Source organism: Carlito syrichta, unplaced genomic scaffold, assembly GCF_000164805.1.
Source record: "Carlito syrichta isolate Samal-C Ts95f unplaced genomic scaffold, Tarsius_syrichta-2.0.1 Scaffold111536, whole genome shotgun sequence".
NCBI lineage: Eukaryota > Metazoa > Chordata > Mammalia > Primates > Tarsiidae > Carlito > Carlito syrichta.
Window position 1 is genome coordinate 86,678 of NW_007055632.1, and position 15,904 is coordinate 102,581.

General features: G+C 38.5%; 2 protein-coding genes across 3 annotated transcripts in view; one reads left to right on the forward strand and one right to left on the reverse strand.

Moving 5' to 3' along the window:
* DENND6A (DENN domain containing 6A) overlaps positions 1-11,468 on the forward strand; it is a 90,246-nt gene extending 78,778 nt beyond the window's left edge. The window contains exons 13-20 of one of the 2 annotated variants that reach the window (XM_008070044.2): positions 2,303-2,368; positions 2,456-2,520; positions 3,380-3,469; positions 5,520-5,573; positions 5,680-5,789; positions 6,845-6,947; positions 8,195-8,269; positions 9,231-11,468. In XM_008070044.2, coding sequence (XP_008068235.1) covers positions 2,303-2,368; positions 2,456-2,520; positions 3,380-3,469; positions 5,520-5,573; positions 5,680-5,789; positions 6,845-6,947; positions 8,195-8,269; positions 9,231-9,362 — 695 coding nt within the window. In that variant the 3' untranslated portion in view covers positions 9,363-11,468. The remainder of the gene's footprint in view (positions 1-2,302; positions 2,369-2,455; positions 2,521-3,379; positions 3,470-5,519; positions 5,574-5,679; positions 5,790-6,844; positions 6,948-8,194; positions 8,270-9,230) is intronic. The other variant, XM_021718212.1, reaches the window with a different exon arrangement.
* The window catches only part of PDE12 (phosphodiesterase 12), a 101,375-nt gene that overhangs the window by 29,252 nt on the left and 56,219 nt on the right, over positions 1-15,904 (reverse strand). The window lies entirely within an intron of this gene.

The window sequence follows — 15,904 nt, forward strand, 5'->3', positions numbered from 1 at the left end:
CTCACCAAGTTGCCCAGGCGGGTCTTGAACCCGCGGGTTCAGGCAATCCACTCACCTCATCCTCCCAAAGGCGCGGGATTACAGGCTGAGCCACCGAGCCCGGCTGGACATCACTTTTTTAACAAGCTTTTGTTTAAAGTTGTTATGAAGCAGTTGACAGAATTGGAGTATAGACTGTATTACTTCGCAGTTTTTCTACAAGATTGAAATTACAGTTGATCCTTGTACAACGAGAGTTAGGGATATTGACCCCCTAAGCAGTAAAACTTTTGACTCCCCAAAAACTTAACTACTAATAGCCTTCTGCTGACTACTAATAGCCTTATTGATAACATAAAGTCAATTAATACATGTTTTATATGTTGTATATAATATACTGTATTCTTACAATGATGTTAGCTAGATAAAAGAAAATGTTATTAAGAAAATAATAAGGAAGAAAAATATATTTACTATTAATTGAGTGGGACTGGATTGTCATAAAGGTCTTCATCCTCATCATCTTCACGTTGAGTTGGCTGAGGAAGAAGCGGGGTTGGTCTCGCTGTCTCAGGGATGGCAGAGGTAGAAGAAAATTTATGTATAAGTGGACCTGCATGGTGGTTGTTGAATAAACCATGTTGTTCAAGGGTCAACTATTTCAAAGTAAAAGGTGTATTAAAATATCTGTTTTGCCATAGTCCGTGCTCTTAAAATTTTTTAACAATATAAGATTACAAGTGAAAATGTTCCCTGATCCTGTAATGCCACCCCCATATGTACCACAATTAGCAGTTTGATCTAAATAGCAATTTAAACAAAGACATTTTGTAAATTTAGAGTCTTGAATTGTATAATCTCTAGATTGTCTTTCAGTTGTTAGGTTGTACTTTTACTCATGCAGAGAAGAGGAAGGTCAGAGAATGGGAGAGAGAAGGAAAGTTGGTTAAATTTACATGTGTTCATGACACTTTTAAATATATACCTTGAGGCATTTTTTTCTGCTTATTTTAAGGGTTGTTTAGGTTTTAGCTTTCTTTGACCCTAAGACTAGGTAGGGCCTTGCATGTACCAAACAAGCTGTTCAACACAGCAGCCTGCTCAGGAGCCCTGTCCGTCTGTGCCTCAGACCTGTGTTGTTGAACACAACATCACTACCTGGTGGCAGTGTAAGTTTCTATAATGCAAAAGCAGAATTTGGGGACATACCAAAAAAAACCCCTTGAAGACTGCATCTACACAGTCACTTAAGGATTTATTTCTATTTTATTTACTCTTAAAGAGTATTTTATTCTTCTTTGACCCTAAGAGTCGGGCCCTGAATATATTAAACAAGCTATTCAACATAGCAACCTGCTCTGAAATCCTGTCCATTTGTGGCTCAGATGGATAATTTATGTATTTGGCACAGAGATTTTTAATTACAGGTTGAGTGACAAAATGGAAAAAAAATTAAATAATGATAGATATTAATGAAAGATCAAATACCAATTTTATATAATTTAACATGAATTGTTTCTGTACTGTTGTAATAATCCAGTATTTATTTTATCGAGTTTTAGAATACCAGGAATGAAGTCCCTCTTTTTTTTCTTTGAGTTGGAGTCTTACTCTGTCACCCAGGCTCGAATGCAGTGGTACAATCATGGCTACCATAGTCTACACCTGCTGGCTTTAGGCGATTCTTCCATCTCAGCCTTCTAAGTAGCTGAGACTATAGATGCTCACCACCATGACTGTCTAGTTTGGGGTTTTTTGGCTTTTTTTTAATTGTAGAGATGAGGTCTTGCCATGTTGCCCAGGCTGGTCTTGAACTCCTAGGCTCAAGCAGTCCTCTTGCCTTGGCCTCCCAAAGTGCTGGGATTACAGGCGTGAGCCACCGTGCCTGGCCTGAACTCTTAAGTATTCACTGATGTTAAGAAGAATGCTGGCTGGGCTCTGTGGCTCAGCCTGTGAGGCTGAGGCGAGTGAATTGTCTGAGCCCACAGGTTCGAGACCAGCCCGGGCCACTTGGTGAGACCTCATCTCTACAATAAATCAAAAAATCAGCCGGGCGTGGTTGCGCGTGCCTGTAATTCTGGCTAACTTGGAAGGCTCACCGGAGCCCAGCAGGTTAAGGCTGCAGTGACTGGGAGTGTGCCACTGCACTCCAGTCTGGGCGATGGAGTGAGACTCCAAATCAAAAAAAAAAGAGGAATGCTTTAACTGTAACATCTTTAACTTAGTAATAAGTAGCCAGTGGATTATTAATCTTATAAAATTCCAGTTTTTATAATGTATATGATTAGGGTAATTATAAACATCTTTGTGCTATTTCCTTTAGGTGAAATTCCTAAGCAGGTTAAAGTGAAAAAATTGAAGAACCTAAAGACTTTGGATTCTAAACCTGGTATTGAATCTTACTGATTTCTAAATATATATTTACATATGTACTTGGGTTTTTCTGTTTACCTTCTTTTTTTTTTTTACTTCTTAGGAGTTTATACTTCTTATAAGCCATATCTAAATAGAGATGAAGAGATCATAAAACAATTACAGAAGGTAATTACTTGCTTATATTATTAAATTTTCTTGTTTAGTTATATAATATCCAGGTATGCAATATGTGCTTTTTATATAATAATATGGAATGGGGTCTCTCTTTTTAACCAAAGCTTCATAAAAATCAGGAGGCTAAAGTAACAGCAATTATGAACTTGAATATTGGGGCTCCAGCTACACACACGTGCCAATCTTTCTAGAAACAGGAGTTATCGTGAAAAAGGCCTACATTCTATCGTTAGCATCTAACGATAGAAGATAGCATTTTAAAAAATGTAAGTAGTATTAATATAGTAAATATGAAATAAAGATTGTCTTCATTGTGAACTGATTTTTTTAAAGTATGGAAATGAATGATGTTATCCAATGTTAAAGACTCTTATATTTTGCTCTAAGGATTATTTTCATGGGATAGTAAACAGTGAACTTCAAATTAAATTACTTCAAGATGAAGTTTTAGATTTTTTTTTTTTTTTTTTTTTAGTTGGAGTCTCACTCTGTCACCTAGGCTGGAATACAGTGTCACATTCATGGCCACTGCAGCCTCCACCTGTTAGGTTTAGACAATCCTTTCACCTCAGCCTTCCAGGTAGCTGGAACCACAGGTGAACGCTACCATACCTGGCTTATTTTTTGATTTATTATAGAGATAAGGTCTCACCAATTGCCCAGGCTGGTCTTGAACTCCCAGGCTCAGGTAATCCTCTTGCTTCAACTTCCTAAAGTATTGGGATTACAGACTAAGCCACCGTGCCTGGCCAAAGTTTTAGTTTTTTAATATATCAAGTATAACTTGATAATTATCCATTGTGTTCTACTCTGAACTAGATTATAGATTCTCATTGTTTCCTCTTTTAAGGGTGTACAACAGAAACGTCCTTCTGAGGCTCAAAGTGTTATTCTCCGACGCTATTTTTTGGAACTGACACAAAGTTTCATCATTCCATTAGTGAGTTAAAAAATATATCTTTGCATAATTTAATGATTTGTCTAAGAGTATATGAATTTCCCTATCCTCCACAATCTTAAGTTGTGTGTTTTGCCTGCCTGGTTTGTATAGTGATTAAAAATAGAGCCTTTTGCAAGAGACCTTTGTATTAACATTCTTTCTTCTAGTATTAACAGTGCAACTTTGGTAAGTCACTCCCTTTCTTGGCTCTCATTTTTCTTACCTGTAAAATGTGGCTGATTCTATTCTCCCTAAGTACCTTTCAACGTGTCATAAATCTTAAATGAGATAATTGATATGACATATGAGGGAATTATTTTTTGGAGGGTGGGCCCCTTGTAGCGTAGGCCTCCTCCACTAGGTAAGTGTTTTGGGAACCCACTGGCATCTGTATACCAGCTAGTGTTGTGAGAGGCCGCATTTGACTTCAGTGAATTTTTCTGGAAATTGTTTCAATACATTTGTCCATTTCATGATGGGTGATTTACACAATCTGCTAACACCATTCTGAATGTTCAGCAGTTTTTGACCAAAAATGGCATGACCTCTGTTCCCCACTTTCCCTATTTACCTAGTCTCACCCCAAGCTACTTTTTTTTGTTTCCCTGAATAAAAAAAGTCCTCAAAGGGACATGTTTGCTCATGTGGAAGAGGTGAAACAAAAAAACAGTAGAAGCACTACAAAGCATCAAAATTGACGAGTTCAAAAACTGTTTTGAGCAGTGGAAAAAGCATCTCGATAGGTATTGCATCAGAGAGTACTTCGAAGGTGACTGAAGTTTAAACATATAAGAATAACTACACAATTTTTTATAAATAAATTCTGACCTTTTTGGGTTCCCCCTCATATGATATAGTTATCGCATTTTGTACCTTAAAGAAATTACTCTGGAGTATCTTTTGCTGTTATTGTTTTCTGGAGTACAATTCGATGTAATATCTTTGAGACTGTAACTCCAAGATGACAGGAACAATATCTGTCTTGCTCATTATTATTTCCTCAGTCTGACATATGGTAGCACTCAAATATTTATGGAATAAATGACTAGATGATATGGTTATTCTAAGAATGTCATATTAAAATACAGGCAGTACCATGATATGATCCTAGTCTAGAGACTGCATCATAGATTTTATGTATTTACTAATGTAGTCTATCTATGAACATTAAGTGGGGGCATCTTGGAGATCTTTGCTTTATATTTTAGTAAGAAATATTCTTTCTTGGTAGATGGATGTCAATTTATTTTATTCCATTTAAATGTTTGTTTAAATAAGGAAACTTTACTGTAGTGCTTAAGAACATGGACTAAAGTCAAGTAGACCTGAATTCAGGTCTAGGCCATGTTACCTTGGTCAGGTTACTTGGCCATTTGAAGCCTCAGTTTCCCTATAATACCTACCCCATAGGATGGTTACAAGGATTATAAGAGATCGTGCATGTAGAATGTTGAGTACATTTTCTAACACATTTTGAGATTCGTCTAAAATTTTTTTTTTTTAAAGAAAATATGTAGGCCCTTGGGTTACCCAAGATTTAGTTAAATTATTGTTGAAAATTTAGCTTCCCAACTCAATCCAAATTTAGTTATATCTGTTGGGAGTGATGGAGTTGTTGCTGTCTATTGAAAGAGGATATGATGAAAAACATGGAGGCCTATTCCTTTTAAGTATGTCTGTTTAAATATTTTTGAAGACACTTTGGATAGAAATATCTAATTTTTTTTTTTTTTTGAGTCGGAGTCTCACTGTCTTGCCCAGATTGGAATGCAGAGGCATGCTCATGGCCACTGCAGCCTCGACCTGCTGGGCTCAGGCAGTCCACCTCAGCCTTCCAAGTAGCTGGAACTACGGCTGGAACCACCATGCCCAGCTAATTTTTTTTAGGTATTATAGAAATGAGGTCTCGCCAAGTTGCCCAGGCTGGTCTTGAACCCGTGGGCTTAGGCAATCCTCTCACCTCGGCCTCCCAGACTGCTGGAATTATAGGCATGAGCCCCTGCACCTGGCCAGAAATGTCTAATTTTATTAACTTTTCTCTTGGTTTTAGGAAAGATACGTGGCAAGCTTAATGCCTTTGCAGAAAAGTATTTCCCCATGGAAGGTATGAACATATTCAAATAAAATCCTATTTGAATTCTCTAACTGTAAGTAACTTCTGTGAATATATCAATTTCTAATTTCTAAATATAGTATGTCCTCTATTCTAGAGTCCACCCCAATTAAGACAATTTCTTCCAGAAGAATTTATGAAAACACTTGAGAAAACAGGACCTCAGCTAACCTCTAGAATAAAAGGCGATTGGATTGGACTTTACCGGTTAGTTTTTTTTCTCTTTTTTCTTTCTTTATTTAATTTTTTTAGAGTCAGGTCTTGCTTCATTGCCCAGGCTAGGAGTGCAGTGGAATGATCATAACTCACTGCAGCCATGAACTCCTGGGCTTAAGTGATCATCCTGCCTCTGCCTCTTGACTAATTGAGACTACAGGCATGAGCCACCGTGCCCAGCTTGTAGTTCTTTATTTAAAAACAAAAGAGTAGCTGGGCATGGTGGCATGTGTCTGTAGTTCAAGCTACTTGTAAGGCTGAGGCGGAAGGATCACCTAAACCCAGCAGGTTGAGACTGCAGTGGCCATGAGCGTGCCACTGTACTCCAGCCTGGGCAATAAGAGTGAGACTCCAACTCAAAAAAAAAAAAAAAAATAGACAGATAGACAGACAGACAGATAGATATAAACTCAAATATATATATAAATAAACAAACGGCGAGAGGATTACCTGAGCCCAGGGGTTCGAGACCAGCCTGGGAAACTTGGTGAGACCTCGTTGCTACAATAAATTAAAAAATTAGCCAGGCATGGTGGCATGCATCTGTGGTTCCAGCTGCTTGGAAGACTGAGGCGGAAGGATCACTTGAGCCCAGCAAGTCAAGGCTGCAGTGGCCGTAAGCATGCTACTGCACTCCAGCTGAGCAACAGTGAGACTCCAACAAAAAACAACAACAAAGATTTAAAAAACAAAGATAAAAAAATAATAATAATAACATAAATAAATAAATAAAAATAAAAGAAAGCTGGGTACAGTGACATACACCTATAATCCCAGCACTCTGGGAGTCCAAGGCAAAGGGATTGCTTGAGCTTAGGACAGGTTGAGGCTGCAGTGTGCTATGATCACACCACTGCACCTACAGTCTGGGAGACAAAGTGAGACCCTGTGTCAAAATATAAAATAAAACCAAAAATGGACTTAGACATTTTAAAAATTTTATTGTTTAAAATCCCATGGTTCTCTGTGCTATAGATAGGAAAAGGTACTGAGGAGAGCAAATAAGTCATAATCAAACTTTGCTTTTTAAAAATTTATTTTTCTAGACATTTCCTAAAGTCTCCAAATTTTGATGGCTGGTTTAAGACCCGACGGAAGGAAATGACCCAAAAATTGGAGGCACTCCATCTAGAAGCTCTTTGTGAAGAGGTTAGAAAACTGTGTGACAATTAACAACTACTGAAATAATTATTCTTAGAGGTTAAAGATCATACTTGTATCCATTTCTTTATCAATAGTAATAATAGCTAACTTTTCTAGGTGATGTGCTATGTGCTAGGGACTGTTTAGCTTTATATGGATAGTCTTATAATCTTTACAATAATTCATTAAGGTAGACGTGTAATAAACTGTATAGTGGGGTACCTGTAGCTTAGAAGTCAAGTGACTTGGCTCAGATCACATCTCTGCTAAGTAGTGGAGCCAGCAGTGTGCTGAAGTCCACTCGAATTGACTTATAAGAGCTGATGGGGCACATCTCTTTCCAGTCCTCCATTTCGCAGCCTTGGGTTGGCAACTTTAAATCAACTACAGTGGGAGTATTATACCATAGAAGTTGGCAAATGCTACAAATCAGAGACCTTTTCTGGAGAACTGTTTGTTAAAATATTTACCAGTATACTACTAGAGGAAGTCAGGATTTTTATCTAACCAGTTAACTACAGATCTTTTCTAGTACAACTTGTTCACCTTTTTTCTAGTTAATATTAACAGTTTTTTTGTGTTTGAACTGATTTTTTACATTCTATAATTTATCACCAGGCTATTTTAAATTAACACTTATGAATATGTAAAGGATAGTCTTATTTTCCTTTTTTTTTTTTTTTTTTAGGGATAGTCTTATTTTCATTTGTATTTAGCTTTAAATGTGAAGTGGGATAGCCTCAGTGTTAACTTTCTAATCATAAACTCCCAGTGACTCCAACTTTGAGAAGAATATGATAAAGGCAACCACAGCATAAGACCAGAAAGAGCCTATGTGAAAATGTAGAATTTATATCTAGTAAATGTATATTCATGCTTAGTTATTTTGATTTGTTAGCTAATTATCCTTATAAGTTACTCACAGCTTAGTTGGGGGGGTTGGGAGTTAATATTACAGTTTGAGTTGCAATTTTGTTTTTCTTGCTTGACCAGAAAAGTCCATTTCAGAAAGGAATTTTCTTATATTTTGTTTTACTTGCAAATATTAGACAATTCTGGCTAATGTAAAAGCCAGCTAATTGACAGTTACTAGAATATCATGAGAATTATTCCCAGATATAGCATTATATCTGGGTTAAATACCTTGTTCTCCTTTTCCTTCTTGTCCTTCCTTCACAGTGCCCTTGCCTATTGAAATAGATTTGATTATTTTTTTGAATATTTACTGACTTGGGACTTACTAATTATTCTAGGACTTACTTCTCTGGATCCAGAAACACACAGAAGTAGAAACAGTAGATCTTGTATTGAAGCTGAAAAATAAACTGGTATGTAACCAAATTGACTTTTCTGTTGAAGATACTGTCTTCTCATTTGAGCTGACAGTCCATGATATATCACAGAAGTAACTTTTTCTTTTTTTTTTGAGTTGGACTCTCACCCTGTCACCCAGACTGGAGTGCAGTGGCTGCTCCCGGCCACCACAGCCTCGACCTGCTGGGCTCTGGCGATCCTTCCGCCTCAGCCTTCCAAGTAGCTGGAACTACAGGCACGTGCTACCATGCCCGGTTAATTTTGATTTATTGTAGAGATGAAGTCTCGCCAAGTTGCCCAGGCGGGTCTTGAACCCGCGGGCTCAGGCAATCCACTCACCCTCAGCCTCCCAAAGCACGGGATTACAGGCTGAGCCACCGAACCTGGCCAGAAGTAACTTTTTCAATGATAGAACTTGAGATTGGTCAACTGATGAAAGAGCTTGCTAAAAATACTTGGTCATTCAGGCACATCATAATGATGCCATATTATTATAAAGTTATTTACATGGAATCTAATGAGCTCTACAAAAACATTGTTGACCAGACGCAGTAGCTCACACCTTTAATCTCAGCACTTACGGAGACTGAGGCAGGAGGATTGCTTGAGCTCAGTAGTTGGAGACCAGTCTAGGCAACATAGCGAGCCCTCATCTCTACAAAAAGTAAAAGAAAAAAGAAAAAAGAAAAAAATCGGGTGTGGTAACATGCTCCTGCAGTCCCAGCTACTCAGCAGGCTGAGACAGAAGGATCACTTGAGTCAAGGTTGTAGTTCAAGGCTGCAGTGAGCTATGATTACACCACTGTGCTGGGCAACAACAGAGTAAGATCCCTCTCTAAAAAAATTAAAGAGTTAAATAAAAATAAATTAACTAAAGAATTTAAAACATTTAAAAAATCTATTTATTTAGAGAATATAGTGTATTAATACAAATTCTAAGGCTAATTTAAATGCTGCCAAATATTCCTTATGTAGTTGCAGGCTGATCGAGAGCGTTTACCTGTGAAACCTGACACTATGGAAAAGTTACGGACACATATAGATGCAATTATCTTAGCGTTGCCAGAGGACCTGCAAGGGATACTGCTCAAAACAGGCATGACATGATATTTGCCAGGATTTTCCAGCCAAAAAGAAGGACTATGTACTATGAAGCATACTGACACTTCAACAAGACGCACAAAGGAGATCTCTCGGTGGCAGCAGTGTGGAAATAGCCGTGAATGCTAGATACAGGGTGGAAAGACTGTATTGTATCGGTGAACCGTTTTAGTGCATTATTTTTGGAAATGGATGTCTGTGTTGATTCCACTTTAATACTCAAACACTGAAAGGCATTTCTATATTTTTAATCATGTTCTAAAGTGCTCTTATGAGAGACCTGTGGGGCCATCAGTATTAGTGATTCCATACTGCAGTGCTGGCATTGCAGATATTTTTTTAAACTGGTGCTGCTTTGCCCAATCATGTTAAAACTCAGGGGGATATAAAAATAACATTCACACTGGCTATCTTAAGAAGGAAAAGACTGAACTGTCCAGCTGTAATTAGAAGTAATTGATGCTTATGTAGTGCCTTCTTTTGTCCTATATGTTTCACAAAGTTCAGCTGCTAGTCTTGAAACTTTTTCTTAGCTTGATTATGATATGTAATTTTATAAGGCATTCTACTGAGTGATCATTGCTTAAAAATAAGTTTCTTGCTGCCCATTGTGTTTATTAGTAGGCATGGTGGGATTTTTTCAGTTGTCATGTACATTTTCATTTCCTATTATCAAAATGTAACCTTAGCAGTTTCTCCAAAGGTAAGAGGGCATCTAGTATTAATTGTGGAAGTTTCTCTTACCCTTTACAAATTGGGCCTGATTAAAATAATTAGCTTGAATACTTTTCAAAGACATTCTAATTATAAATCTCACAATCAGCTATTTTTTAAACTGAAGTTTTATTTTAAAGGCATTCATCATAAGTCCTTTGTGATAATTATTTGAGTGATTATAAGATTGCTTTCCAGCATTATTTGTTTGGCAGTGTCTTTTCCCCAAAATTATTATTTTTCAGAACACATTTCCTACTGTTGTTTGACATGGGAGTTTTGCCTGAATCACTGTTACAGCTGGTTTTGTTTTGGGGGTTTTTTCTGTTTTGTTTAAACTATACTGCCTTTCCAAAAATAGAACAATGTGATTTCGTAGAATAAGATTGGTTTGTGTTTGAATAAGAGCATCCTGTAGAAGCCCTATTTAAAATAGGCATACATGACTAAGCACATAAGATAATAGCTGTGTCTTGAATTACCCTCTAAATAGCCAAATTTAGTTGTATGTATTTGTAAAAGAAATGGCTTCAGAAGCTCTCTCTTGTTCTCTGTTGATGTAACTCTTAAGGGCATTCCCGACCCAAGAGAGGCTTCTTGTGTCTGTAACTGTGGTCTAATACTCAAATGTGCCCTTTTCTCATGGATACAGTCTCTTGAAGCATACCTCAGAGTCATAGAAAGAATATGGCATTTGATAGAAATCATTTGCCTTAGATCATATGAGTTATTTTGTGAAACAACAGTTGACTTTTCAGAAAGGGGGCAACTACTTTTATATGCTAAAGTATTTCATAACTTTCTGGGAAACCTTATTTAGGTATAAATGGTCATCTTATTATTTTTCAGAAAGGTATATTTTAATAATCTTACAATTTATATACAATTTGTGACTAGAATTTGAAAGTTGTTAGTGTCGTATCAAGGATCTTTTTAATTATACCACTACAAGCTGTATCATTTCAAGTTTATTTTGCACAGCTAAAGAGTAGCAAAAGATGCCAATTAGCATGACACTGGTGTCTTTATATTTACTATATTTAACTGAAATATAACACATGTTGAAAACCATATCATACTTACCTGGTTTATCCTAATTTCAAATTATGTACTTGTAAAAATAACATAAAACTGCATTGGGAAACTGAAAAAGACTGACTTGTAACTTAATTTTTTTGTGTGATTTTCGGATTTGTCTTTTTTTTAAGAAGAAGAAGAAATTTTTATGGTCTAAACCCTGCCATTTAATGTTTTATCTCCACCAGCATCAGAAGGAATCACTGCTTTAAGGGTGTTATGTGATGTGTAGTGCCTTCTATTACAGTGAAGAAGAAGTTTTGTGAAGGCATTTACAGTCATTACTGAAAACTGAATTAAAGGCCTTGGATTTTAAAACACTCAGATATCATGTGTTATTTCTGAGTGGGATTGGAATGCTTGAAAAAATGCACAGTTAATGAAACTTGTGCATTATGAGATTCTTTTTATTTCCCGACAGGTTTTTTTCCCCCAATGAATACCTTCGGTGTACTTCACTATAAACAGGTGAATAGTCCAGTTTAGACAGATCCATTAAGTGATTTCATATCCTTCCTAGCAGTGCATTAATTTTATGAACTATTCCAATAAAAATATTTTAGCTTGATAATCTAAATATTGTTAGAGTTCCTTCATTTGTTACCTTTTTTATATCTTAAATTTCAAATTGCTTTTATTCCTTTCTCTTTTTAAAAGTAGCAAATGGCTGGTCACAGTGGCTAACACCTATAATGCAGCACTTTGGGAGGCTGAGGCGAGAGAATTGCTTGAGCCCAGGAGTCGAGACCAGCCTGGGCAACATAGTGAGACCTTGTCTCTATAAAAAAAATCAGCTGGGTGTGGTGGCATGCTGCTGTAGTCCCAGCTACTTGGGAGGCTACTTGGGAGGATGAGACAGAAGGATCATTTGAGCATAGGAGGTTGAGGCTTAGGCGAGCCATGACACTCTGGGCAGCAGAGTAAGACCCTGACTCAAACATTAATTAATTTATTAGTTAAAGTAGCAATTATATTATTCTTTGGATTTCAACTTAATAATTAGGAAGCCTTAGATGTTACTCCTTTTTAAAGTTACTGGATAATATTCTTCAAGATATACTACAAAAAATTTCAGTACACTTAAAAGATGCCATTATTTAAATGGCTTAAATAACAGAAAACACTTTCTCATAATTCTGGAAGATAGAATTCATTTGCTCATAGCTGAATTTATTTGTTTTTACACATCTGGATTTTAGTAACTTTCTCCTTTTCACTATAATTTTGGGGAAAATTTTTGAATACGAACTTATTTTATTTTTTGAGTTAGAGTCTCCCTATGTTGCCCAGGCTGGAGTGCAGAGTCACGCTTGTGGCCACCTCAGCCTCGACCTGCTGGGCTCAGGCAGTCCTTCCACCTCAGCCTTCCAAGTAGCTGGAACTTCAGGTGTGAGTCACCATGCCTGGCTAATTTTTTGATTTATTGTAGAGACAAGGTCTCACCAAGTTGCCCAGACTGGTCTCGAACCCCTGATCTCAGGCAGTCCTCTTGCCTCAGTCTTCCAAAGGGCTGGTATTACAGGCTTGAGCCACGGCACCCAGCCTACTAACTTTTTTTTTGTTTTTGACTGGAGGGCAGTGGTCGCTCCCAGCTATGCAGCCTCTACCAGCTGGGCTCCGGTGAGCCTTCCGCCTCAGCCTTCCGAGTAGCCACCAGAACTATAGGCGTACGCTACCACGCCTGGCTAATTTTTGATTTATTGGAGAGACGAGGGCTCACCAATTTGCCCGGGCGGGGCTCGAATCCACGGGCTCAGGCAATCCACTTGCCTCGGCCTCCCAAAGTGCTGGGATTACAGATTGAGCCACCAAGCCCAGCCCCTACTAACTTTCTAATATTAGTTCTCTATATCTGAAGAAGACAAAAAGTTCTAATTAGGATAAATATCTTTCAAATAACAAAATATAATAACTATTATAATGGCTAAGTTATAAATAACTTGATATCGCTTCATATAGCCGAGAAACATTACTTATATACCATCTACAACTTGGTCAAATTATAGTATTTATTACTATATAAATAGAAATTAGTATTTGTAGCCAGGCTCGGTGGCTCAGCCTGTAATCCCGCGCTTTGGGAGGCTGAGGTGAGTGGATTGCCTAAGCCCGTGGGTTCAAGACCTGCCTGGGCAACTTGGCAAGACCTCATCTCTACAATAAAACAACCAATCAGCCAGGCATGGTAGCACGTGCCTGTAATTCCAGCAGGTCGAGGCTGTGGTGGCTGGGAGCGGCCACTGCACTCCAGTCTGGGCAACAGTGAGACTCCAACTCAAAACAAACAAACAAACAAAAAAACATAATCACACCTGAAAATACCCATAAAACGATAATCACAGCCAAGATAGTGAACATATTCCTCATCCCCCAAAATGTCTTTATACCCCTTTGCACTCTTTCCCATCTCCGCCAAACAACAGTTGATATTTTCCGTCACTACAGGTTATATCTTCCAGAGTTTTATATAAGTGGAATCATATGGTACATACTCTTTCCTTTTTTTGTTCTCCTTTCACTCAGCATTATGATTTTGAGATTTATTCAAGTTTTTACATGTATGAATAGTTTGTTTTTCTTTTTTTGAGTTGGAGTCTCACTCTGTCGCCCAGGCTGGAGTGCAGTGGCCACTCCTGGCCACCGCAGCCTCGACCTGCTGAGCTCCGGCGATCCTTCCGCCTCAGCCTTCCAAGTAGCTGAACTACAGGCATGTGCTACCACGCCCGGCTAATTTTTGATTTGTTGTAGAGACAAGGTCTCGCCAAGTTGTCTGGGTGGGTCTCGAACCTGCGGGCTCATGCAATTCACTCGCCTTGGCCTCCCAAAGTGCTGGGATTACAACCTGAGCCACCGAGCCCGACCCATGTATGAATAGTTTATTCCTTTTTATTGCTGAATAGTATTATATGGATTTAACACATTTTTATCCACTTACCTACTGATAGACCTTTGATTTGTTTCTAATTTTTGACTATTACAGCTAGAGCTGCTGTGAACACTTGTGTACAAGTGGTATGAGTGGAATGACTGGTCATATGGTATGTGAAAGGACATAACGTGTGGACTGCATATACCAATGAAAGGACATAACATGGATTTAATATACCCAACAAGCAGCCATTTTAACATTGCCTAAATCTCGTTTTTTCTAGCAATTCACTTAACTTATCTTCTAATCACTAGCCAAGGACAGACTGTTTCTCAGGTAGCTATTGATAATTGTTTCACAACTCCCTCTCCAGCTTGTCTTGTACTAATTAGGCTTTCTCTTTCAAGTATTTGCCTCCACCCCTAAGACCCAAGTTAATCTAATCATTCCTTCCCTACCTATGTGACACAGACCCCACCATAGCAGCAATTATATGACTAACCCACACATCTGCCTGCTGTCCATCACCTGACAGCAGTACCTGCACTTAATCTGCTCCTTCATGATGATGTGGAGCAGACCACCTTAATGACCTGCCCCCATCAAAGGGGGAATTCAACCTCTAGCAGCCATTCATCATTGCCTTAGTAGACTCTGGTGTGGCCTGTGCTCTTTGAGTTATTGCCATCACCATGCTTCTTGGCTTTGGCCCCCTTCCCTCGCTTGGGGAGGTGAATCTCTTCTTTCTCTCTCTCTCTCTAATTTGCTTTCTAAACAAACTATATTTTCTAATCTAACTTCTATGCAATTCTTTGCATCTTTCATGCGGCATTGGATTGCACACCAGACATCCACACCCCAGCAGGTGTGACCTAACATTCTGGAGGCCCTGGTGGGAGTGTAACCTAACAGTAGGTTAATGTTTAACTTTTTAAGAAACTACCAAACTGTTTTGCAAAATGGTTGTACCATTTTGTTTCTACCAGCAATGTAGGAAAGCTCCGGTTTTTCCATATCTTAACACATGATATGGTTAACCTTTTTAATTTTTGCTATTTTAGTGGGTTTGTATTGGTATCTCACTGGGATTTTAACTTACATTTTCTTTAGCATCTTTTCATGTGCTTATTAGCCTCTATTATCTTTAGTACAGTGCTCAAGTCTTTTGCTCATTATTCTTACTGGGTTTACTTTTTTATGGGTTTGAAAGTTCTCTATATATTCTGGATATGTCTCTTTTCAAATATATGCATTGCGAAGATCCTCCTCCTTAATTTGTGACTTTTTCATTTTCTTAACAGTGTCTTTTGAAAAGTAGAAGTTTTTGGCTGGGCTTGGTGGCTCAGCCTATAATCCTAGCACTTTGGGAGGCCGAGGCAAGTGGATTGCCTGAGCCTGCGGGTTTGAGACCACCCTGAGCAACTTGGTGGGATCTCGTCTCTACAATAAATAAAAAATTAGCTGGGCACGGTAGCGCGCACCTGCAGTTCCAGCTACTTGGAAGACTGAGGAAGAAGGATCGCCGGTACCTAGCAGGTCGAGGCTGTGGCGGCCATGAGCGTGCCACTGCACTCCAGCCTGGGCAACGGAGTGAGACTACAACTCAAAAAAAAAAAAAGAAGTTTTTAAATCCCAGCACTTTGGGAAGCTGAGGTGAGAGGACTGCCTGAGCTCAAGGGTTCGAGACCAGCCTGGGCAACTTGGTGAGACCTATCTCTACAATAAATTTAAAAAATCAGGCTGGGCTCAGTGACTCAGCCTGTAATCCCACGCCTTTGGGAGGCCGAGGTGAGTGGATTGCCTGAGCCCACGGGTTCAAGACCCGCCTGGGGAAACTTGGTGAGACCTCATCTCTACAATAAATAAAAAAATTAGCCGGGCGTGGTAG